The sequence below is a fragment of the Diadema setosum genome, chromosome 22, assembly GCF_964275005.1.
Source record: "Diadema setosum chromosome 22, eeDiaSeto1, whole genome shotgun sequence".
Lineage (NCBI taxonomy): Eukaryota > Metazoa > Echinodermata > Echinoidea > Diadematoida > Diadematidae > Diadema > Diadema setosum.
In genome coordinates, this window is record NC_092706.1 from 19,318,582 (window position 1) to 19,345,987 (window position 27,406).

Consider the following 27,406-nt stretch of genomic DNA (forward strand, 5'->3'; position numbering starts at 1 on the left):
AAAGTTCATATTTGAAAATACAAATGTTAAAGTGCAGGTGACTCTTAAAAGACTTTATCGCCATGTTTGATTTCTGTTTTTTTTTTTTTTTTCATTTTGAATACCTATTGGTAAATATTCAGTTACATAGCCTGTCTTATCGACTTACTTGCACACGCAGACACATGCATGGAATTTCCACTTGGTTGCATGACAGAAACAATTTGATCTGAATTATGTAGGACTGTATAAAAAAACGGGACTTCACGAATGTTTCTCAATATGATTTCAAGTCGCTATTTGATATCATTTTCGTTTTCGATCACCTGTGACCGATATCTGATGACCCCCAGCGTATCACCTAACTCGTCTTCAGTTTGACGAGTTTCATATCTTGTTCATATTATTGATTGATTGAGACAAACATTTCTTACACAGAGCCTAAGTTATTCTGTGTGTGAATCTCCTTGAATACAATTATGACTACTCTTGGAAATGCATTTCACTTTGTTCTCAAGGCCATGTTTCTTTTGTATTGTGATGCTAGATATGCCCAGGTTGCACTTGGCTACACTATACAATGTCCTCTATGCCCATTGCCATTTTAGCAATTGTTCATGAAAACCAGCCATGCCCTTTAGAAGCAGCACACTCTTTTTCTTTGTCCTGTGTGCATTACTGTCAGTGGCAGAAGCTCAATCACACACAATTTTGTATGTGTTGTACATGTACACTGTACTCAAGACATGCACTTGTACATTGTACCACCTGAGCTGGCCATATTGTTTATTTTTAAAGTGAGTCAGGCTTTGACATAAGAAAACATGTCTTGATTGCAAATAAGTGAGGTTTCTTTTCATGCTTTATGTACTGTCAAAGCAGATTTTTTTTTTTTTTCTTTTCGTAATTTCTACCCCAACAAATCATACAATCACACTCCATTGTGTACATTATCTCAGAGCTTCAGGCATGGTAGAAATATAACTCAAGCACAGAAAGTACAAATATTGAATACTTCATAATGATAATGACAGGACTTTCAGGTTCATGTTCTACAATTACCTCCTTCCCATTTAGTCGATTAAATTGTCGCAGACTGTAAGAGTAGTATGATCTGAATATGGTCCTACAGTATACAGCTGTAGCTCCAAAAGCCAAACAGACCATGTCTGTAAAATGATGCAAAGAAATTTGATGCTAGTCACGCTGTTCCTGTGCATTTGATAGCAACTTGAAACTGTAAGCATGCTCTACAAATTTGATTTTACTTTGTATTGGGTGCATACATTTGTACACTGTACATATAGTCATCTACTGAATAATGTGATGCCTGAAACACATTTGGGGAGAAATTGTACATGTGTATCTTTGTGTAGAGCTGTGTGTCTGCATTGAACAGCGTAGAGTTTGGGACATGACTGTTGAATGGAATGCCATTTCAGTGTGTAGTTGGGAGAGAAGCCTAATTTCAGCATCTGAACTAGTTATATCTAGATCTGTTAACAGCATATACATTGTAACACAACACTGTAAATGCATGTCATAAATGGGGTTACAAATGAGACACTTCGCCATGTGGAAATGGAATATGCTTTGAGTAACCCGTCAACAGCTGATTTATGTAGCATTCAAGAGTTTTGCCTGTCACAATGGCTGTTTCTGTCCGTGTACTTTTAAAGGTAGGGGATACCTTTTACAGACCTCCCAAAATGCAGCAAAACATTAAATATGAACCTCAGGGGACTTGTTTAGGACACTGCTGAGAAATTTGGAAGTCAACAGTTATCTACAATTTGAATGATGCACAAAACTCAACTACTCAGTAGTTCTGTGTGTCAGCCACACTTAAGCCTTTTTGTTGCAGTCTTCTGTATCTTTTATCTATAAACACAAATCTAAAAGTGTAAGAGCTGATGTAATAACATATAGAGTGTGTGGCAAGAATGTATATAGAAATGTTTGTAAGTTTTGATGAACTTTCTTCACAAAATATACATGATGGACACACATGCAGTGCATGGGTCTGCAAAGGTAGCCTAGTAATGTACTGGAATTTACGATGAGCCCCGAAAAAAAAATTCAATTCAAAATCTAATGGTCAATAAAAATGTACTAAATGTTACCTTCCACTTTCAATACTTTATGGGAGTTTCTAAAATGATACTCTCTTCAACATACCACTGTTTTTATACAACTCTTCATTTAAAGGTATTAGCCCACATTTGTAAACCTGCAGCAATTGGTCTCATAGTTAGCATGGAGTTTGGGTATGATTGCAGTAACACCTGTGCAAAATTTCGTTCCAATTAGTCCATTACTTTCATAAAAATAAATGAAAATGCACCGTAATCCGTATGCATGCGTATAACGCTCGCTAGCTCCGGTCCACGTATGTGTTACATTTACAATGTACGTAGCTATAGCCGGTGCTCGTAATTTGATTTTGGGTCGGGTTGACCCGGTTTGAAAATTGATTTTAAAACGATGATTTTCTCTCTTTTATCGAATGGTATAGACAAAGAGCGACAGGTGAGGTATGTTACTGTTATAACTTGTACTTGAAGTCATATTGGACCTGTTTTATGCAGTTTTGATTTTCGTGGGTTTGCAAATGTGGGCTAGTACCTTTAAGGCATGCAAATGGAATTCCCTACCTTTATCAAGAAGCGAGGATAGGGAGTTGAAGGCACGATTGTATAGGAGCAATCACACCTTGCCGTTCATTCCATGTTTCTGTCCTGCTCTTTAATGCAGGGCACATACTGAATAAGGCCGTTGGATGCAGTGATGAATGACAATACTGATGTAATTGTGACTACATTCAGTAGAGTGTGACTGGTGCATGTGGAACTTCTGTCTTTTGTTGTTTTTTATGCCTCTGCTTAGATTTGGGCAAGGCTCTCTGTTAAAGTTCATATGGCAGAGAGATTTTGTATGTTCGAAACTGAGTGAGACATACATTGTACTTGCAACCAAAGCAGGGTATTATGACATCTTGACTTTGTGCATACATGTACATGCATTCACGTTTATAGGGCAAGTGCATTAATCCACTTTAGTGCTGATACGTTTGGATTTGTGCGGAGTATGTATACGCTGTAGTATGTCAGCCCTGTGTTCTTGTTATTATTCAGTTGTTTGTAACTGTATTTCATCCTGTTTTATGCACAGATGCTCTCAATGCAAGCAACTCTATCCATGCTGCAGAAAACAGGACTGCAAATCACCAAGCCCATGTTCTGCAAAACTCTCACCCCTCGTCAGACCATGAGCGGCATATCAAGACGGTAAGTTACCTACTGGTTACCAAGAACCATCTTTGCTTTTGTCAGATCATGACAATTCTCGCTATCGCCAATGACGTAAAAAGTACCCGGATGTTCATTTAAGCGTCATTTACGGTACATTATGGGATAGTCCGGTAGCAAAGTCACTTCCGTTTGTACGCGCGTGATACGTGACTAATGCTATTTACACACACAACCGACTGTATTCTACGTGTACTTCCTGTTTTCTCGACTTGAATTACAGCTTTAATATGATTTGAAATTTCTCCATTCTTAAGAAATTGCTGTTAATACGACTATTGGTTGTTGCTGCGAAGCTGCCATGTGTTGTTCGCACGACAATAAATGAAAAAAAATCTGCAGAAATAGGACCCTTACTGGCATGCGAGACGTGACGTGGCCGCGTGGGTGAAGTTTGCGGGTGACTTCACAGCGCAGTATGTGCACGCGCAACTCACTAGTAGTGGTATTAGGCCTAGTGCCTATATGTACATTGTACTTACTTGGAAGAAGTTGCTTCGGAGACAGGATAAGTTCGAGATCACGGTTCGTTCCCGATTGTTCGCGACATTTCGACAGAGAACATATAAAAAAAAAGATGGGCATTCCATGATGATATCCAGGTGGGTGAATATTTTCCAGCATATTTTCAGCGTATGCAGAGATGACTGATCTGTGATGTACACATTGATCGCATGATCAAGCAGTACGCTGTACCGGTATGTGTTAGTTTATGCGTGCAGTGGTGTATGGTGCATGCTAATGCAAGGCCGGCCGCCGGCCTAGGGCAGTGCATGCGGGGACTACAGTGTACGAGTATGACAGGCGCCTGGCCACTCGCTGGCTCGGGCGGTACAGCCGCCTCTATACTGTACTAGTATCCATGGTCGGCGCGGCGCTATAGGTGAGGTACACGTACGCGCACGCTAGCGCTGTTAAAATTATGCCCCGCGCCGGAAGTGCCCTTGCTACGAGGTGCACTAAATCTTGACGAAAAAGCCACATCCGGGTACTTTTCACGTCATTGGTGATAGCGAGAATTAAAACGAAGGGTCTTTGAAAATGTGTTGAAACAGATAATTAAAAAAGTTTGCTTCCTTTGAGAGTTCATTGTAGGTGCAGGTCGTTACAGTAGAAATGCTTGGAAGAAGATGATTTAAGGCCCGGTCACACTGCCCCAAAGTCGCGTAAATGCATGAATCACATAAGAAATTCGAGCCTTATGAAATGCGCAAATCGTGCATGTATTGCGTAAATGCATGAATCACATAAGAAATTCGAGCCTTACGCAATACATGCACGATTTGCGCATTTCATGAGTTTGTCTGACTTGGAACCTTCATAGTTGTCCGCTGAGGTTTTGAGCAGCTCAAAACTCGGCTTTGCGTAAAAGTTTACGCAGTATTGCGCTGTTTAACGTAATTTTTGCGTAGTTTGCGTAGTTCTTACATGAAGAATGCGCGAAATATGCATGGAATATCAGTGATTGCTCATGTAAATGTTGCCGCTATCGCGTTCATGCGCGAATCATGCGTGATTCATACGCAGTTCATTAGCGATAATGCGCAGATTATGCATGGTTTTCTGTGGACCTCAGTCGTCGCGCACAACCACGAATTTGTCCTATTTTGGGCCTTTGCGTGCCTATGCGCTGAAAGTGCGTGGTTTGTTAGTGATTTTTGCGTGATCTTCCATAGTTCTTGCACAATTCATCGGTGATTTTCATCATGTAAATCAGCGAAAATTCTCGATGGACAAGCACGCACAAACAAATTTCTTGCGTGATTCATGCGTTTATGCGACTTTTGGGCAGTGTGACCGGGCCTTTAGAAAGAACAATTTGTCATGGACTAAATACCAACTGACTGAAACAGTTGGATGATAGGTTTGCTTGTATAGAGCATTGCAGGACATTTTAATGTATAGAGTTGATTTTTCAAGTATTTGTATCGTAGAGTTTAAATATCAGTCTTGGACAGTGTTACTTCAAGTACTGTGCAGTGTGTACGATATACTGTAAAAGTGCATATTTTCACGCAACTAGTTTTTCGGGCTCTGTCAGATAAGAGTTGTGCATGTTTTTAACCGTGGAATCAAGACGTTAACTACTTGAACATATAGCAAGCAAAAATATTTGCATGTTTTTATTTTCACGCTAGTTTCTGGTTGCGTGAAATGCGCGCAAATTTTAGCACCGCAAAAGTTTCCACTTTTACAGTAGTCCTTGTTGCTTGTATAATGTATCAAATCAGAGGAAGGTTCAGAACAATGCTTTGCAAAGTTCAGGTTTCTAGACTATGATGAGAAACAGGGAAATGCCTCCTCAAATGCAAGAAAGACACCCTTTATGCAGCTACTACCAGAACAAAACTGGTTTTGTTTTAAATTACCTTCTTATACAATATGATCTACCTAGAGTATAAGCTCGAATGCAACTGAAGATGACACTTAGGTGCTGCAAGAGCCCTCTTGATTTCAAGCGGAATATTTGTGGACAGCAAACGATTCTACAAGTAGCTACTGTATGCTCCAGTTGGTTAGTGGTTGGGATTTAAGGTATGTGTATGTGCTTTAAACAAGTGCAGTTCACAATGCATTTATTTCACATGGTTAATAATGACTGTACTTCTCTCAGTATAGTACAGAATGGAATAAAATGATGGTCTGATAAATGGATGGATTATTATTTCCCTGCAGATACTGGAGAAGGCTAAAGAATGGTCAGAGCACAAGAGTTCATCAGGAAAGAAATATTACTACAACTGTAAAACAGAAGTATCACAGTGGGAAAAACCCAAAGAGTGGGTTGAAAGGTGAGACGCACCACTGAATTGCCATTTTGAAGTCTTCTGGATGTATGTTGATGGGAACATAGACTGTTGGATAATACCTGTTCTTCGGGAAAATGCTTGTAATCCTGTATTACTTTTTTCTGAAACCCATAATGTAAGCAAAACGTCAGCATTGGGTCTAGTGCAATTACCCCCTGGGCAATTACCCCAGACCCTTCCCCTGTCCCTAATCCTAATCCTGAAACTAATCCTAACCATAACCCAAACTCCTAACACTAAACCCAACCCTAGTAACCCCTAATCTTGACTCTAACCTTACCACTAACCAGTATTTAGCCGGGGGGTAATTGCCCTCTGGGGGTAATTGCCCGAATACGGTCAGCATTGATTGCTCTTGTTCTTTGTAAATATTCCTCACTTAAGGTGAGTGCAAGAAGAGTCTTTGGGCATTCTAAAGTGTGAAACAGAAAGGCAATTACTTGAAATATGATGCTCGTCACAGTGCTTCCGTTTTGATTACATTAAACATCATGTAGAGAATGTTATGATTTTAATTCATCTGCTATCAGCTGCTGTCAAAGTACCATTTACTCAGTGTATCCAAAGCAAAGCCATCCCTTGTATAGGATGAGAAATCATATTGGTATATGATATAATTCTTTTTTTTTCCCCCCCATCAAAACAGTTTTCTATTAAATTTGTTGCTTTTACGCCAACAGGGAGAAGCTGCAGCGGGCTGTGGGAAAGGAGAGACTGGGCACCAGTGACTCACCTCAGCTCTCTAATACTCCTAATATGTCATCTAAAGGTAATTATGAACAACTCAGTTTCTAGTTGGACAATGATGCTGCCACATAATTTCTGACAGTTTGATAACTTTCATGTGCTAATTTGTTTTCGCTAGAATTCATTGTATCATTATTTAGAAAACATGCGTTGTCAATTGCATTCGTACTGAAGTGTGAGATGCAGAGAGGAAAAAAGACAACAGAACTGCACAGAGATTTAGGTTGTGGGTGCTTAGTAGTCAATATGAGTCCCTTTTCTTCCACTTGGTTGACGCGTCTTCCAAGTCTGAGTATTTTATGTTTTAAACTCTGGATGCATTAATGCAAGATGGTTACTGATCACATGTTTGTCTCGAGCAATGTGACTAATATTGATAATTGTATACTTTGTTTTCCAGCTACATCTAATGACAAGCATTCCAGTAATAGCAAGTCTGATGGCGGCCAAACCCAGCCTCATGTGTCCGACAAACATGAGAAAGGGGCTGATGGCCAGTCGCATGAGAGGAATTATAACTCCAGCCTACCACAGAGCAAATCTCAGGCCAGCGGACAGCACGCAAAGCCCTCTTCTGGAAACGCATCGTCAGCAAGCACCACCTCGTCAGCCAGCAGCCAGTCACAACAGCTCAGATACGGAAGCAGTCAGTCTCATTCATCGTCGTCGTCATCTTCGTCGTCATCGTCCTCATCGTACACAAGTAATGCACTTGGCCACTCCCTCCCCCAGCCTCGGTCCAGTGGCAACCATCAAACGCCAAGCAAGAGCAGCGGCAATCCTTCGTACCATCAGTCGATACCACGGGGGCAGAGCATAGATAAGCCCCCAACCAATCGAACTGACCATCCAAAAAGAGACCAACACGGGTCCCAAGGGGGGTTGTTCAAGATGGGCTTACCCCATGCGGGCAGCGTGTCCCTTGCAACTGACATGTATGGAAGGTTAAAAAATCTTGTCACTGTGTCACATCCACCCAAGGGAGATCGATCTGATAGAGGTAAGTAGTGTGCGCTTTTCAAAGTAGAAGGAAAGAGAGTTTGTGTTAGGTTGTGTGTGTGTTTGCCGGTCTGTTTCCATGGATGTATATATCTTTGTTTATTTACTGTCTAGCCATAGAAGGTAAAGATTTCAGTTTCTTGTATTGAGAATTCAAAGTATTTTCATTCAGTGTATAATGAAAAAGCACTTGGCTTATCTCTAACTTGTGAATGGATTGTCTAATGTTCTTCAATATACAAATGACGCACAGGTCTGAGTGCGTCAGTCGGAATTGTGTGCATAAGGTAACTATGGAATGCTTAACCCACGAGGCGAAGCCGAGTGGGTTTAGGCTAAATTCCATAGTTACCGCATGCACACTATATTCCGACTGACGCACGAAAAGACATGTGCGTCATTTGATTTATAGAATGGGTAATTTTCTTGTCAAAAACCCAGTTTTCTATCGTGTTACCCGATGACAAAATTACTGGATGCATTTCCTTTTGGCTTTCCGTAAAGGGCATGCATACCCGTACTTACGGTTTTTACTGGATGCATGGCCAGCCATGCATAAGTTTTTACTGGATGCATGGCCAAGCCGAGTGCGCGAACGCTTGCTTTAGTGCGCGAACCTTTGTTACAAGTACGCGTACTCTTGCTAAGTGCGCGATAACATGTTTACCACTGTGACTCGGCGTGCGGCCAGTAAAAATGAACACATAGCTCTCGACCAATCAGATCGCAGGATTCTCGCTACCCATTCTATAAACTTCACTGATGTGGTCCTGCCAGTATTTGTGCAGTCACTCATATTTGGATTTTGCTCCTCTTTGTGTGAATGAAGATGCTTCTTCAAACAAATGTGTTCATGATTTAGCATTCACACCATCATGTAATCCTAATTCAAGCTATGATTATAACCCAGCATTGAAGTACACAGTATACAAATGACGCACAGGTCTGAGTGCGTCAGTCGGAATTGTGTGCATAAGGTAACTATGGAATGCTTAACCCACAAGGCGAAGCCGAGTGGGTTTAGGCTAAATTCCATAGTTACCGCATGCACACTATATTCCGACTGACGCACGAAAAGACATGTGCGTCATTTGATTTATAGAATGGGTAATTTTCTTGTCAAAAACCCAGTTTTCTATCGTGTTACCCGGTGACAAAATTACTGGATGCATTTCCTTTTGGCTTGCCGTAAAGGGCATGCATACCGGTACTTACCGTTTTTACTGGATGCATGGCCAAGCTGAATGCGCGAACGCTTGCTTTAGTGCGCGAACCTTTGTTACAAGTACGCGTACTCTTGCTAAGTGCGCGATAACATGTTTACCACTGTGACTCAGCGTGCGGCCAGTAAAAATGAACACATAGCTCTCGACCAATCAGATCGCAGGATTCTCGCCACCCATTCTATAATATTTTTAGACAGTATGTCCCCCAAAAAAATTACAGTCGGACTTTCACATTGATAATACCCAATATGATTAGACTGTCAAAATGCTACTTCAGAGTCTTAAAATATAACAAACCCCATTCAATTTGGTTAAGCAGTCACAGAGATATGTGGATTATTGTATATCATGCCATGAGTCTGATTCTTCCAAGTTTAGCACTTGGATGCTCTTGGAACAGCATATTAATGTGTAAACACAATAGACAGAACTTGGAGGGAAGAGATTCTCTACATGCTCGACAGAATTCCTCATTTCTCTTTGACCACTCAAGCAAATTGAATGGGGTTTTCTTTAAGATGTGCGCAATGAGTTATAGTTTCATACCATGAAATCATATTTTGATTGATTAACTATCTTTAAAGTTATCATTGCGAAGGTTTCCGTTGTAATTTATTTATTTATTATTTTTTTTATTTATTTATTTATTTATTTATTATTATTATTATTATTATTTTTTTTTTTTGGGGGGGGGGGACATACGGTACAGCGTGAAGCTAAAAAATTGAACAGTTGCTCTTTTATACACTGTTCTTCTAATTTATTCACCCCACCCAGACTCCCCCAGGATACAGGGCACCCCCTCTCCTGCTGGCACCCCATCGCCAGTCACGCCACGATTCCAGAACCAGACCAGGCATTTCCCCTCTAGGTCGCCCTCTAATGAACGGCACACTGGGCACTACAGCGAGAGGAATGATGAACTGAATGACAGTAAGTGTGCCATAACAACCACATCCTGACAGAATCAAAGAGTCCTCAGCAACCAGCCCTGATAAATCAGTAAAAACTTGTTAGAAGGTCTCAAACAAACTACTTCATCATACAATTCTGATCTTTGAATGGAGACTCATATATTACAGTGTTCTTTCTGCAGTCAAGACAACTATTAGGCTGTCGTACTGTCTATTTGGATTTCAATATTTTGTGCATTTCTTTATGGAATTTTATAAGATACAATTTAAGGCAAAATCTTGGCACTGTATCATACATTCCAAAGGTTTGCAAGAAAATTGAACTTTGCTGATTACAGTCAAAAGAACAAAACATTAAGGACATTACAAAATATATCTGTGAATTAATCTGCATGTACATGTGCATGTGTCTTTGAGTTATTTCATTTGAGCTTTCACTTGTTGATAAGTTACACATCTTTTTCACTGAGACCATTGGTGAATAGACAATTCACTCTCACATTATCAACATAATAATGAAGCAAATTCATTTATAGAACAGAGATATTTTATATCGCCCCAAGAATAACACCCTTTTGATAAAGCAAATTTCATGATATTCCTCTCATATACACTGTACACTTTAGAAGAAATCAAATGTTTGAGCTTTGAAGACACAAAACGGGGCAGTTACAATAGAAAAAACCCAAACTTTTTTCATTTACAGATCATAAAGACCATAGATAATTTTGTCATTCATCCTTTGATATTCTAAATCTGCAGGGTTATCCAGTCAGTCACCGTTGTCGACAGCATCAATATCTCCAGCTCCGTCCCACCCTTCTCCAAGACTTCAGCAGTCTACACCAGGAGGTTCGCGTTCCCATCACCACGGGGCAGGAGATAGGACACCCCATACACCGTCTGCTGATGACAGACAGAGAAAGAACCAAACGAACAGAGGGAGTTCCAATCACACCCCGACATCAGCGTCGTCATCGGTGTCAAGTAGTTCAAGAAACTATTCACAAAGTAGAGACCGAGACCGAGAAAGGGAAAGAGATAGGGAACGGGAACGGGAGAGGGAACGGGAGCGGGAAAGGGAGCGGGAAAGGGACCGTGACAGGGAACGTGACAGGGACCGGGATAGAGACAGAGAAAGGGACAGAGAACGGGACAGGGAACGGGAAAAGGAAAGAGACAGGGAAAGGGAACGTGAGAGGGACAAGGAGCGGGAACGGGAACGAGAACGCGAACGTGATCGCGACCGAGACCGAGAAAGGGAAAGGGAGAAGGAGCGGGATCGCGACCGAGAACGGGACAGGAGTCGGGACTCTGAATTAGCCCGCGATAGGGACAAGCATCGGGAGAGGAATGTATCCGGAAATGAAAAGACTGTGATAGCAGAGAATAACTCCACTGTTGATAAACCACAAACAGAGACTGACAAGCAGCCTGAAAATCAGAGTGGTGACAAACCTCCCGCAGACAGCAAGGAGAAAGGAACCAGTCCAGATTCTAGGTGAGTCCTGATTGTTTCAAATTTTATGCAGTCAATTATCTGTAAATGGTGATTATGGCTATCAGTGAAGCAAACTTCCTGTCTCCTAATTTCCCACTGATCTACTCAGCCATGAATGTGTTGTGATATCCACCCTTCTAATGATCTACTCGGCAATGAATAGATTGAGGTATTCACCTTGATTCTTTGTGCATGCAACTATGCTTTTTGTAATGTGTGGGAGATTACATTTCTTGTGCAAGGTACCCTTGAAAGCCTATTGTCGAGTGTCAGTGTATGTACATTATCTTCATTTAATAACAACAATAATGATAATGATGATGATAATAAACACTTATATAGTGATTAATACCATCATTTGTAAGTGCATTAATATGGAAAAATATTGAATCAAAATACAGCATTATGTACATATATAACAACATCAACAAAAATTAGGATTGAGTGTATATAAAAAAAAATTTGTCTCCTTTACACCTATAGTGATTAAATCCTTTGACTGACTGTAGCAGCTCAATAAATTCCCTCGGTCCAAATCAAGCCCTCTTTGGCTAGTCTCCACAATGTCATCTGAAGATTCCAAGCTGCATGAGGATGACTTGTAATGATTCTTTCAAGTTTTATTGTGTTCTTTCCCAGTGTAAGGCAGGGAAGCCCTCATAGTAACAGAACATACATGTGAAGATTATGAGTGATATGATGGAAAAGATAATTGACACATTTGATTTATAAGTGAGAGAAATTGTAACAGCTTCGATATACATGGAAAAGTGATGACTTTCTAGGTTTTCTTTTCCTATTCATGAGCAGTCAGTCTACATTCAATGATAATTGAAGCCGTGCTGATTTTAATCAGTAAAAATGCTAACAATTTGTGTCTGTCTTAAAATAGAGAAAAGTACTTCTATACTTGAAAAAAAAAAAGACAAATGAAAAAGAAGCTTATTCAAGAATTCTGTCCAAACTTATTTGTTTAGAATTTGCATATTTTGCAAGTGTCTACGTATGACTCACAGTGAGTTTCATTTCCCACACTCATGATTGTAGTGTGTAATAAGATTATATTTTCCCAATTTTGTGTGTTGAATCAGTGTCACAATTTCTATAATGCTGCGTAGAAGGTCTTGTGCTGCTTATGATGTGGGTACATATTGCATTTATACAAACATGTATGTACGAGATATGCATTCATAACTAAGTACGCTGTACATTGTAGTTTCTTACTACTGAGATGAACATTACATACAAGTTTAATTAGTGGGGCAATTCCGCAGTTAGGTGGACATGACATGGATAAAAGAAATGTGCCTCTTTATCTTACCCTTTGATCTAGGTATCAACTAATGCCATGGATGTTCACCAATTATTAGGGTCTTTCAAATTCAGTAGATTTTATTTTTCATATTTATTGATTTTGCGAGAGCTAAAGCTATCATTTAAAATGTACATGTGGGACTGGGGACGCTGAAATTCACTTAAATGGAAATTACAGTGGGTTCCTTCGAAATTTTTTCCTCAAAGTTTTGCTAAAGGGTAAAAGATGAATACATTTAAATACTCCAGAAGTCATGTGACATTTTGTCAATTACAAAAGGGTGAAATGACCTGTGGAATTACTCCGGACAAATGTAACGTTACTAACCGTAACGTTACTAACCATGCTTTTGGGGGTCTAGCTAAAAAATTATCGGTTGAACTGCTAAAAAAATTTGCATGAACATTTGTCATGATGCAATAATTGAAATTAATGCAACACTTTGTTTGAAGTAACTTGAGTTTTTGCACACTTTTTGTTACAAGACCTTGATTTTTTTGTCATGTCCTTTTTTCGTAACGTTACTAACCAGCCCTTTAAGTTGCTATAGCAATTCTAATATTTCTTGGATTGTGTTCATTCTTTTCTGTATCATAAACCTGGGAAGGATGAACATGTTTTTGACATAATTTTGACTTGAAATGAATAAATGGTAATTTAGTGGTAAAAACAAATATCTAAATTTGTTCAAATGTAACGTTACTAACCGCGGAATTGCCCAGTGGCATCGACATTTTGTTGATGAGGTAAGATATTTGTATTGATGTGGTGCTCTCCAAGAGTACTCTATGAAAATATGCTTCCAGTATTAAGCTAAATTAGAGCACATTGGATTGTTTTTGTAGTTGCCCTTTGATAAAATGATATGTGACATGAGTACCATGGATAGAAAGTGCAGGGTCTGCCACCTGGGCCCTTACTTCATTCAGATATGAACCAAGTTCTAACAAGGAACCTTGTGACCTTTTACCATCAAGGGTTAATAACCTCTTTGTTTGTCTTAGTTATGTAAAGAGGTTAATGAACCTTGTTAAATCCAATAATAGTACCCTGACGCCGCATCTCCTGAGACGTCAATGCAGTATGTTTGCTGCGCAGTGTTTAGCAGCTCACCATCCTGCATGCACTCATACCACTGATCATTACATACTCTGTCAAACCAAGGAGGTTGAAGAGATGGAGTAACAACAGAGTTAGTCCCTTTGATCTATGTTCGAAGCCGCCGCTCAAAAATATTTGAAGCATGTGCCAAACAGGATCTGTCGCGCCGATACGAAGACAATTGACTCGTGTCTCATTGCATAATCACCAGCCACTTTCAAAGGAAGATGTCTTTGTGATGGTAATTACTTTTCGCTATCCCTTCTTATAAAAGGTAGGTAGTACAGACATGAGGATGCGCAAACAGAAATTGAGGAAAAAATGCTGAAATGAAGATGAAAATTACTCGACTGGGCATACGCGGGCACTAATCTGATATATCTATCAATAAAGAATTATACTTGAAGATTATTACATATTAGTTTCATTTGGGCAAATTAAGTGGAAAAGTGATAAAACCAGCTTTTCAGGATGGTACAGTTTTAAACATTTTCACATGATACAGCTCTGATTTACACTTTTGCGCAAATTTCTGAACGGAATTGACTTTTGTTTTACATGCTTTATTATTAAGTGAAATTTCATTTCATTTGATAAATAAATAAGCAAAATATGGCCAACGTTATGATAACGTTCAAAATGAATCTTCAGATTGCTCAGCACGACGGCGGCTTGGAACATCGATCATCAAAGGCACAAGTGCACCTGTGGAATTCTTTTGTACATCAATAGAAATCTGACAACTGTTTGAATAATTACAGCCAGTTGGAACTCCATGTATAAAACCTCCTTGGTCAAACAGATTCAAGACGGAAGTCACAGTAGCATCTTTCATCCTCTGTATTTTTCTTGCTTGTTATTTACTTCAGAGGACTGCAGATATTCATGTAACAAACCACAATGATTCTTTGTTAAATGTGATGAAAATAATGTGGTGGATTGTATAGAGGTATTGCCTGTAACAGTGGCAAGGACTTGCCAGTATTATATTTTCCTGTAACTCACATTTTGGAACATACTTGTTTTGATTTAAATTCTAAGACAGACTTTGCTCATTTGTCAGAGGGTATTGATGGCTACAGCTTTCAAATTGCCATGATCCCTTATGGGAAAGGAATACACGTATGTATCATGTTTATGCATGTGTGTGGAGTTCATGAAAGTGGCTTTGAAGAGGGAGTTGTCATTATTTTATTGAACCTCTTCAAGAACAGGAATTCATTTTACTACTGTTGTAGTGAGATGCCAAAGGAAGTTATTTTTGTACAGAAAACACTTTCTGGCACAAGTTACAGTCTGTACATGATGTGCCTACTACATTGTGTATCTACATTAATTCATGTGCCGCAGGACATCTATAAATCCCATCATGACAAATGTTGTATCTGTGATTGATACGTGACTGCACTATATTATCTATATAGGGTAGAATACAACTTTTATTTTTACATAGTATAACAACTGTCAGATTGTATTACACATTAGCTACAATTGAACCTCTCGTATCCGGGCAAGTCGCGACCGGGGCTCATCCGGATAAGGGATTTGGCCGGATACGGGAGACTCAATGCTTTATACATGTACATATATGTACATACACATGTACTGATGTAGCCCATTGTAGTACCACATGTAGTAATGTGTATACTGCAACCTTTTCATTGTTACACTCAGTAACAGACCCCAAAATAGAGGTGTATGTTAATGTTGGAAGTAATATGTAATTCATGTGTGTTTGTGTAGGAGTTCTCAAGGAGTTGGGAATTCCCCTTTCCTCCCGTAATTATAAAAAAAAAAAAAAAATCACGGCGAGATTGCGTCCGTATAATAGAGAGATCCGGATAAAGGGAGGCCGGATAAGAGAGGTTCAACTGTATTAAGTTTTGTAACTGTAGCCTGGCACATCAGAAAAAAGGCAAACAACACACACTCATACAAATGTAGTAAATTTTGTACACCTCCCTCCTCCCCCCCCCCCCCCCCCCAAAAAAAAAAAAAAAAAAAGAAGAAGAAGATTAAAATGGACTAGATGATCACAGTTTACAGTGTACAGTACTTAAACATTATATCTGTTTTGTGTTACCTTATTCAGTTGTTGTTGTTTTTTTCATTGTTATGTATTGACTAATATTGTTGTTCAGGGCACTCCAGACAAGAGTTTGTTTGTTTTTTGTTTTTTTGTTTTCTCTGTCCAACTGGAATCTTGTGGTTTGTACCGTAATTCTTGAAACAATGTTAAAATCGTCTTCAGAGTTCTGACAGTCGTGTCTGACAGTTCTTCGATAAAAGTCGCAGGCATATTTCTATGTTGTGTCACAAAGTCAAAGGTCAGTAGTGACAGTTTGTCATCTTGGGAAAAAAAAAAAACCCATGAAATATCTAACGTCAAAATTTGTGTACTCAAGGATTCAGAGGTTGTGCAGTATTTGCAGGATATAACTTGTGGTTTTACTATGATCTGTATTTTGCAATTTACTATTCTCAATGCTTCATACATTGTATACATTGTACGCTGTAGATTTATGCATTACAGTATAGTAATATTTTGTATGTATATTGTATGTTGTCACTGTCAAACATGAAATAGTAGTGTTGTTGATGCCAAACTAATACCCATCATACTGATATTTGCTATGCCAGCGCCTTTTATGCATCCGAAAAATTACTGTTTTTTGTTTGTTTGGAGTTTTCTGAAGCGCTGTAACTGATGCATAGTTTGGTAGTGTTTTTCATGACGGCCAATGGCACTGTTTCATTCAATATTTGCTGTTCAGTTTGACCAGACAGTGGAGAAGATACATATAATGTACGCTGTAGATACAATTTTAATACTGGTTATCATAGATTTCTGTCTGTTATTTTTTCCAAAAAAGATCAACTGTAAAGATACACAGAGTGTGGATGGTGATAATGTTTTAATGAAAGGAAAGGGGAAAAAAGTCATTTCACTCTTTCACTGTAACCACAACTACAGCATAATTTTGAGGTTGACATTCAAAACCAAATCATATTAAAGATTATCCCAGCAATTGCATCACTAATTCCAAACTAGAAGGCTATTCAAAGCAAATACACCCAGTACTTCAGGAGTCATGTTCGTATCATTTTGCACCTTCATCAAAGGCACGGTTCACTCTGCCTTCACAGCCAATATGTATAGATACAGCAGAGAACATTGATTATCTAGTCAACTTGTCAATAATTTGGTGAATATCAAAATGTGATATTGTTAATTGACTTTCTTAGCCTTTTGCTTTAGAGGGAGCAAGCATTTTTTTTTTTTTTTTAATTGACTGAATAATCAATGTGGTAACCATTCCTTTCAAGTGTTTTTTGCTTGAACAGTCTGTATGACACTGAAAAACTGAAGAATAAGCAGTTGACTGCTATAATGCACTATTGACGCTGATGACAAAGTACAATCATACACTGCTGTCACTCAAAAATTTGTGGTTTTGAACATATTTTTACTGTTACATAAATCGATTGCATTTGTGTAGCTCCACCAGTGAGGAGACCCAAGACAAGAAGACAGCGCAGACAGAGGGTAAAGAGGGCCCAGACCAGTCCACCAGTGAGCCTGCACCGTCTGAAGCAGGGCCTGAGGGAAAGCACACACTGCTGCAGCTAACGTCCTCACTCGCAGTACACCTGTCTGACGACCTGACGAAGCATGTGAGCGGGTGGCCCTCAGACTTCGCAGAGAAACAGGTGAGTGTCTCAAGTCTTGGTGAAGTGACGACCCATGCCATCATGAAACGACATACTGTACGAGCTGAAATTTTCGCGGTGGTTTTATTTTCGCGAATTTCGCGAATCGCCTTTGAACCGCGAAAATAACAACGCGCAAATAGTTACGTTCAGTTAGACCGTCGTAACCGCGAAATTAACAACACGCGCAAATGTCCTCCAAGTAGCAATTCGCGAAAATATCTGTACGCGAAAATTTCAGCTCGGACAGTAAAAATGTATTTAAAGTACTTGCCTCACATAAAAATTGCTGCTCTGATCTCCAGAATTGTGCACAAGTATCCTCTATGATTAACAGCTGGTACAGGCTGTAGCTAACTTCATTTTAAAAGAGACGTGTGCAAATACAGTGAAGTGTGAATAGAAGGGTTTTAGAGTGTATATACCATACCCTCTTCTTCATTGTTTCACTGAGTTGTACTGTATGTCCCAAAAATAATTACCACGGGACTCTCCACAATGATATCTTTAGGAATAGTGAATCAAACCAAATACAATTTCAGGGTATGAAACTATAACTTGTTACCCACATCTTGCAGAAAACCCCATCCGATTTGCTGCAGTGGTCAAGGAGAAATTAGGATTTTTGTAGAGCATGTCAGGAATCCCTTCCCTCCGAGTTCTGTCCATTGTGTTCACACATTATGCAGTTCCAAAAGCATCCAAGTGCTAAGCTCAGAAGAGTCAGACCCATGACATGCTTTACAATGATTCACATTCCTATGTGACCACTTCACTAAATTGAATGGGGTATTCTGCAGAATAAGATGTTATGTTTTAAGACCCTGAAATAGCATGTGGACAGCTTATTCATGTTGAAAGTTATCAAGAGAAAATCTGTAATTTTTTTGGGGACATACTGTATATTCTGATACTGATGCTGTCACATACACAATTTGCAATAGTTTTTGCAATAGGTTGCCTCAGGTTGAGTGTCATGTAGGTGACATGCAATGCTCATGTGGATGACAGACTCCTGGGTTTCTTCTTTGTGGAAATTACCTGTACCATGCCTCACTGTAATGACTCCGGTTCTCTTTTCTTGCTCTCTTTCCAGGCACTAAAGACAAATGAAGATTCACATTTACTAGGAGCAGAAAGCAGCTCACAGTTATCTGTGGATCTGAAGTTTGCAAGATCATTAGTAAGGGTATCAGAAATTCAAGCCAACTTACAAGAAGAAAGGTGAGAAATGTAACAGTATTGTAAAAAGTTTGCATATTTGCAATAGCTTCTTTTTTCATATGCTTGCTTGCTTATTCCAACATTTGGCAAAAAATTCAGCTGATATTTACATACAGGATGCTTTTTTGTGTAGTCTTTCCTCCAGTTTTGATTGATAAGCAGATTAAGCAGAGTTTGTGAAATTAAATAAGACCCCGTTTACAGTGCGAGGCTCGGCCGCAGCCGAGCCCAGCCTCGTTTCAGTGTAAACGCGCAAAAGGCCAAATGCGAGGCCAAAATTGGGCACGCATTTGGCCTCGCTCTGGAGGTGGTCTCGCTCGGCCGCAGCCGAGCCCGGCCTCTTCTTGGTGTAAACGCAAACTGGGCCAAATGCGCGGCCAATTTTAGTCTGGCTTCCAGACCCTCTGCCCGTACTATTTCGCTATTCACGATATAAACCCCCTCAACGTGGAAAACTAATATAGTTTAAGGTGGTTTTGTCCTGCAAAGGATTTTTCCTTCGACGAAGGCCTTTGCCCGAACGGCGACTTTGTCGCCACGGAATCCAGTTGGCAAAGGGTCTGAAAACCAGACTATACCAAATTGCGTTTGTTTACAAGCAGAGCGCCACTACGACAAAATATTGAAAGGTTTGAATTAAAAGCGCAGCCGAGCCCAGCAGTGCAAACGGACAAAATTGCGAGGCTCGGCCGCGCAATTGAGGCCGGGCTCGGCTGCGGCCAAGCCGCGGCCGAGACCGGCCCCACACTGTAAACAGGTCTAAGTCAAGAGTCAGAAATTGATTCACACAGTGCTATTCCCCTGCAAAGCATTGCAGAGTTATTTTCACCTGTGTGATTGGACAGCTGTTTGCTCATCGCCGTGACTACTTGTCTCACTTGAGACCCTCCTAATTGTACAAGTTTTGCAGACCTGTACACCATAGAAACAGAACATGTTTAAGATTGTGAATTTAATTCTTTAAAGTGTAAACAAGAGATGGAGTACCAAATGTGCTTCAATGCTTTATTTTTATGTAGTTTGTCCTTAACAGGTGTAGTTGATTGAATATGATTTATTTGGCTCATCTGCTATGTTTACATATGTATGTTTGCACATATGGCAAAGATGATGTAAGCAAATCTTACAGTTGTAGGAATGTGCAAGTGTCGCATTTATGTTATGTACTGGTACTCTAATACTTTTTCTAGAACTGGTAATGGTACTGGTTTGTGTTATGTACTGGTATGTCACATAGTAATGCTCCATTTTGTTTCTCTTTTGTATCTTTCAGAGTATTATTCCTGCGAAAACAAGTGCTGGAACTGGAGAAGTTGAAGAATGAGAACGCATTCATGACATAGCAGCACCCAGATCGTTAGTCAAAAATATTCTAAGATTATTATATACAATATATTTTTTGTTACACTATTCAAAGATGTCACAGACAAGATTTGTGGAAATGTTAGTATCCATTTTGCCATTCTTGTTGTCAAAGATCCTAAGTCAAGCTTGTCCTCGTATCCTTCTCTACGTTGCCTCCTCTAATGTGGAAAAAAAAATTATATAAACGTGAATAGGAAACTTAGATGATGCTTTAACATGCAACACTCTTATATGGGAAATTTTAAAGGGCTTCTCAATGTCACTTCACATGTGTTGTGAGCAAACTTTGAAACTGCAGACTCAAGCATGTTCTAGAGTGGAAGACTGAGTGGTGACTCAGCGCTAAATTATTTCAATGTTATTATCATCATTTTGCGTTCTGAAGATGTGTTTTGTGCAGAACTTCACAAGATAAGGCAAAGAAAATAAAAATGTTTCCTCTTTCCCAAACTACATTCAGAGTGCCAAAAGTGAATGAGGAGACATGAACATCAGTATGCTATGTTCAAATCACTTTACATCACCTGTCTTCACTCTTAACTTGCACAACATGCCAACCTGTTCTAGAGAGACTGAAGTATGTGTATGGATAAAGACCATTTAGTTGTCAGTTTCATTTATTTCTTCTTCAATTATTATTTTCCTTTTTTTTTTTCAGTATCGGAGGAAGTGTTGCCTGTTGCATTGTCTAATGGTTAAGTGACAGAACAGTTTGAAAAGTGTTCCGTGGAAGTAACTTTGGCAATTTTCTATGTGCCCAGGTTTTTATATGAAGTAGGACGAATGGCCATGACTGGCTATGATGCAGAAGAAAGGATAGGCGGGTGTGTTATTGTGTAATGACTGGAGGGATTCATTCGTCGCAAGTGTTGGAACTACCAATTGATTCAAGTCAGGTGGGAGTCAATATCCGTTTTAATGCAAAAACAAGAAACAAGAACCTGTTCTCTTACTGGAAGGATTCTCTTGGTAGGAAACTTTGCTGATGATGAACATATCAGAAGTATACGCTCGTTTTATTTTCACCAATGCACTGTGAGTTTGTACTCTTGATAATGCCAGAGTGTTAGCAACCAGTGCATATGTGGAAGAAAATGTTTATTGAGGCTTGTGTGCATACATTTCAGACTATCTATCAGTGAATCGGGAATGAAGGCTTTTTGGTTCCATGTAGCAAGCTTAGGTTCAGCAGTCAAACTGCACGTAGTAAAGATATGGTGTGTGTTTTTCATTCTACATGGGAACATTGTGTCTCTTTTGTAGATGATACTTCCTCGATAATCAAGATTTTTCTGAATTTATGTTTGGTGGATCGTTTTGAGGAAAAGCTCAACGTCAACTTCCTTCAGTCAAATGTGTAAATCTAGAGTCAATTTCTTTTGAAATAGTTACCTGAAACTTGGAGACCAGTTTTGAAAGCAAGAATTATCATGGCCTGTAATGGCAGCTGTACCATATTTCTCAACAGGAAAAAAATAACTGCCCTTTCCAAAATTTATCTTTGGGGATTTCTCAATAGCTCTTTGCTCTTCTAGTACATGTTGTCAGTCATGCAAAGGATTTTATAACTGCATTTTGCCACTCCAGTGTGTTTATGCTCTCCTTCCTATACTTCATATGTCAAGGACTTTTTAAATTTAAATACTTTTACTTTTGAGAGGATTCATCGATCAGTTGCACATTATTTTTGTAGTTCCTGCATTGCCGCAGGATTATCATTTGGGTGACAGAGGAAAATTGAGTCCAGACATATAACTCTTACAATCAAAAGGTGACAGTCATGAAAATGTTGTGTATATTTTGGGCTGTTGATTGAGAGACATGCAGAGCAGAGGCACACATCTGCTGTAGTTTGCCAGGTAGTTATAATGTTCAGTGAGCAACACAAATTGTGGTTGGTTATGGTTCTTGTTAGCAAGCTTTCGTGGTGCCCTCGAAAATATTAAATATCTGTAGCATCTTAAGATAAATGTAGCTGAAGTCTCTAGCTTTTCCTTTTTTTTTTCTTCTTCTTCTTCACTGAGAGCTTGCAAGAAGCTTTCTCCCCTAGTAATTATGACACTATTCTATTTGTCTAATTTGCTAGTATCTTGCATGCTTTGACTTAGTAGCAGTGATTGGTATTCCATTTGCATTGGAAATAATACAGTTTGCGTGGGAGACTCACATGGCTCTTTTTTTTTTTTTTTTTTTTGGTTCTAAAGGCTGATGACCTGTAAAAGCTTGGTGTGAGTTTGGTATTCAAGGATGATATGATCTTCTTCAAAGTATTGCTCCCACTGGTGTGTAAAGCAAGTTTTTCTGTAGGGTTTGGCAGCGATTTACACACAAGGCAATCTTTTCAAATAGATGCTATGAAGCCATTGGACATAGGCGTTACAATGCTAATCAAATAATTAGATATATTTCTTATTTTGGAATGTCATGTGCCAGTGTTTTGATCATTGATGTCTTGGCTGTACAACTTTTTAATATGGGTTACTTTGAGATTCAACAAATTTTCATGAACTCTAATTGTGCACCATAAGCAAGCCCTTTTAAGAATGAATGTCTTTCTGTTCAGGTGGTTTCCAAAGCTCTACATGGGCATATAAATGTATTGACACATTTCTGTGACATCCATGAATGTTGTAGCTGTCAGAAAGGCAAGAGAAATCTTTGTGCGTGAGCTCTCTTGGTGGAAAAAACACTTGGTGAATGGCCCTCTGTTGGTCAAGACTGACCTTTCATTGTGTGTGAAGACCTGGCATTGATTCATCTCACATTGCCCTTGAGACCAGTAGGATTAATTCTGTAATAGTGAACTAATGGTCATGAATGTCTGTTTTTTTTTTTTTAAGTGTCTATTGGGTATGTGTCGTGACAACCCATCCTCTTTTTCCTCCCTTCCAACCCCCCCCCCCCAAAAAAAAAGATTTATTACGAGATAATCTGAATAGTGCAGACATCTGATAGGGAAATAATTTGCAGAAGACATTAGGCTATATAGGCATTATTTCTTTTCCTAAGTTGAATAGGATTTCCTTGCATTTTATGTCGAAAAACTTTGTAGCAAATTAAGTGTTATTTTAACAAATGATTTGATGATGTGATGGAGTCTACATTTTTTTACACAAGTTCTCTGCTACCCTAGCTGATACACTGATAGTAGTAAGCACTTGCTTGAGATGTACTGGATTGATGCATTGGTGTGGAGAAGGATGGGTACGAAGGCGGTAACTGTGGCAATTTATCTCTTTGTGATTCTATGTGTTGATGTCAATGAAATTTGCTGCTTTTATCACTGAACCATGATGGACACTGATTGGCATATTGATCCAGTCTACCTTTTAGTAATGAAGCAGTGAAATGAAGTAATAATTCAAACATTTTCTATTTTCAGTGTTGTATGAGAAATAGTACACTGCATGTAGTCATTAATGCTGCATAGAATAATGCCTAATGTGGGTTAAATTCTAAATTTTGAGCTTTCATGAAACTGATTGGAATAATATGATGGAATTGAAAGTAAGTGGTATTTTATTACTACAAAACATTCAAAAGTTCATGACAATTGCATTGATGAAATGCAATTGTCAAAGATTCTAAATTGCAGTCACTTAAAACAATAGGCATGGAGATAACTTTCTGGAACTTGTGAAGGACAATCTAAACAGTACACTGGTCTATCAATGTATTCAAATTCTTTGTTGTTTCCATTTGACATGGTAGGGAACAACCATTAGTTTCACTTGCATAAGTTACTTTCTTATTTCTGTGCCTGTAGCTAAAATTTGTCTGATAAACATTTATTGTTTAGGTGAGGCAAGCCTAGTTGAAACCTCATGCAGGCTTTGGGGTTTTGGAAGTCCCTTGCAAAAGAAGAACATTAAGGATCTAAATGCATCCCTCAATTTCTTTGTTTAGCATATATGGTGTGTGATATGAATGTGTGGCATGTGTGAAGATATTCAAGAAAGTAATCAATTCTGCTTCAAAGAGATATGTGTACGCTCACAGTGAACCAATTTGTGATCATGTCCCATTTATTTCTTGCTTCCATTGAATGTTTGATATGGAGTTGATAATTTTGTGACTTACCCTTGGGTAAATACCATTGTCAGTTCACTTTGGCACTGAATTCAGATGAAAAGGCCCCTATTATAGTACTTGGAATGACAAAAACTTACCTTCCTTGATTAGGAGGTATGATGTGAAATGTAAAAATTGAACAAGTAAGATGGCTTTCCTAGCAATATGTTTGAGTAGGCACAATGTCAGGCTTAATTCTCATACCAAATTGTTACTCAGATTATGCTTGTGGTGTTCTGCGCTTTATGCCTTCTAGTAAGTCGAGGAAAATTTATCCCTCTGCAAGTATATAAGAATGTAAATCTGTCACGTAATGTAAACTTTAACACATTTTTGTCACCTCTCCTGACTTGTTTTTATTGTTTGTCTGTTTCTGCCATGGAAGGATGTCAAATGTGGCCTCTCATCTACCCTTTCATGCACTCCAACCACAATCTTGACTTCCTTATCTTGTAAAACCATCAGAACCTCTTTTCAAACCTGTGACATGTGAGACATCTGTTCTTTTGATTCGCTGGAGGAGATTTTAGATAGAATTTGTGCAAAAATCAGTCCAGGTTCTGAGTTTAAGAAACATTGTGTGAAAGTGTCCTTGTTATTGCGATGTGCTGAAAAAACAGTGAAAAGATATCCCAATTAATCTTCATGTGTGTTTGCATGTCCACTCGGGTCACTTTATTAGATTTAGAAATCATGAGGTCCAAGTTCATTGATTGAGGTCCAATTCTAAGATATTTCTGTCTAGTGTGATGTTTTTGAAGGACTTGACATAATTGTTTCAACCTGCTGAAACAGCCATTGTAACAGAACTAACAGAGCATGAACTTGATAAGGAGGTATCTATTAGAGAAAGATAGTGGTCAAAGGGTTAAATTTTGCTACCTACTGTATGCAGTAATTTGAATGCTTGTGATATTGTGTACTGTGCTCTGGATGAAATGCCATGCTCACTCGTACGAGTGGGAGTTTGACAATGTCAGTCACAGTCATTTATTTGGTTTGCACCGTTCCTGATTGATTTCAAACAGATTCAGCAGAAAACGAACCATTCATGGCATGAGATTATGTGGGAGAACATCAATGTGCTGCTTGTATTGATTACTGATATTCTGCATCATGGGCCATAGGCCAGAGGGTCAAAGGCCAGGAATAAAGTGATGCCTACCGTATCTATTTTTTTTTTTTTTTTTTTTTTTTTTTTTTTGCTTGTGAAGCACTAGAAGCACGCTGTAGTCAGGATACAATAATGTTAGTTTTTTTTTTTTTTTTTTTTTTTTTTTTTTTTTTTTGCATTGACATGAGCATCAGGAAAGCAAACACACACACATACACACACTCAAAAAGAGAAAAGAAGAAAAGAAAATGAGTGAAGATTTGAAAAAAAAGGTTGCGTGTTTTAATCCAAAGGGTTTAAAGAAAAAGAAAAGAGAGTGAAGTAAATTGTTGGGAGCAAGTTTCATTGTAATAGCAAATGCTTATTCGATTGCTGTTAAATGCTACTTGGCTGCAGATACTTGTTCCTTGAAATATCGGAGGGGGGGGGGGAGGGGAGGGGAGTAAAGTGCTACAGAAACATAAGTGACAAGTTTGGTAGGATGGAACCTAAAGATATATGTGGTGACAGTGATTTTCTACCATCAGGGATGTGGAAAATGTTAGTACTAATGTCTGACATGTTATATCCATATGGAAATTAAGATTAAAGAGAAACTGGCCCTGTGTTAAATAGTTTATGATATATGCTATGTCTGTGACACTACTCCGGTTTAAAGCGGAGTTCACTGCACATTAAAGGAGTGCAGGAATCACTGTCACTCTTGAAGACGCAGTTGTACGCAAAATCCTCAAGAACTTCAGAAGGAGGTAGTGTATTAGATGTATCATGGTTTGGGGGCGCAAAATTGAATTTTGTTGATTTATCATTTTGTTTTTTCTTCCATGTCGCTCAGTTTATCTTTGTGTATGTTTTCATCAATGGTGGATCTTTTTTTTTTCTCCACATTGCATCGATTGCAGTATGTTCTTTTCTTATAGCTTGCTCAATTTTTGTTTAATTCTTATGTGTTTTTTTTCCAGTTCACCAGGTAAATTGATGAAACATTTTTTTTTATTACCTCACTTTAAACAACCACCTTTATGGTTCAGTAGCTTTCTTAGTGACTTTGTTTAAGTAGTAATTTATACTTCCTCCTTATTTGCAGCAACGGCTTAGATGTGAAGACATTGTGCGGGAAATTTAAGCAAGTGGAGATATCTGTTTGAAGCTGTATGGTATGAGAAGGAATGTGTATTCGTTTAGTTCATGCATTGATTTGTGATAGGATGTCTTGGATTGGAACAGTGGGAATGTATCAGTGGCGGTTCAGAGCAGGTAATGAGTCAGCTGTGTTTGAATTTTGAAGCAAATAATGCACCGTAAGAATCGGAAGTAAGGTTGATGGAATCATTGGTAATGCAGCAGGGGATTGGCTGTGATCACGACTGATCACGTCAAGATGTCGTTTTTGAAATTTTAGAGCACACGCTAGGATTATTTACAGCCTCTGTAACTCATTTTGTTTTCACAGCATAGCACTGGCAGTCAGTTTGACAGTTAAAAAAAAAAAAGGAAAGAAAGAAAAAAATATTGGCAATCAACTGATGAACTAAGGGTTATGTATTTTTCTTTTGTTCTGTGTATAAAAGGGCACCAGTATTTTACATTGATGTTTCGTAGCCCGCTGAACTATCTTGTACAATATTTTAAGAAAAGGTCAAAAAGAGATTCATTTGTCAATTGTAAGTTCTTTATCCAACGAGATAAGGAAAATGTGGGAGATTAAAATTGTATGCAATGTTAGTCAAGCCTCTTTGATTGTTCATTTTGAGTGTAAGTATGAGTGTGTGTGTGTGTTTGTGTGTATGCCTTTGTAGCCTTTTGACCAGACCTTGCAACAAAAGTTTTTATCCTGCACCGTGTAAGGAATTTACTCAACGTACATGTAGCTTTCGATGTACAGGATCAAGAGTCAAGGGTGACTGTGCAGGTGATTAATGTCACAGTAGCTGAAGCCACTTGCTTACTACTTTACCCCTCATCCTGGCTGTAAGTCTGGTTCAGGAGTTGGACATTAAAGGACAAGTTCACCTTCATAA

General features: G+C 38.8%; 2 protein-coding genes across 2 annotated transcripts in view; both read left to right on the forward strand.

The window, feature by feature from the left end:
• LOC140244994 (uncharacterized) overlaps positions 1–20,836 on the forward strand; it is a 42,160-nt gene extending 21,324 nt beyond the window's left edge. The window contains exons 4-12 of the mRNA XM_072324585.1: positions 3,151–3,266; positions 5,964–6,079; positions 6,778–6,866; positions 7,245–7,844; positions 9,847–10,002; positions 10,746–11,484; positions 17,401–17,611; positions 18,708–18,835; positions 20,109–20,836. Coding sequence (XP_072180686.1) covers positions 3,151–3,266; positions 5,964–6,079; positions 6,778–6,866; positions 7,245–7,844; positions 9,847–10,002; positions 10,746–11,484; positions 17,401–17,611; positions 18,708–18,835; positions 20,109–20,178 — 2,225 coding nt within the window. The 3' untranslated portion in view covers positions 20,179–20,836. The remainder of the gene's footprint in view (positions 1–3,150; positions 3,267–5,963; positions 6,080–6,777; positions 6,867–7,244; positions 7,845–9,846; positions 10,003–10,745; positions 11,485–17,400; positions 17,612–18,707; positions 18,836–20,108) is intronic.
• The window catches only part of LOC140245051 (U6 snRNA-associated Sm-like protein LSm5), a 340,876-nt gene that overhangs the window by 148,146 nt on the left and 165,324 nt on the right, over positions 1–27,406 (forward strand). The gene's annotated exons all lie outside the window — the stretch shown is intronic.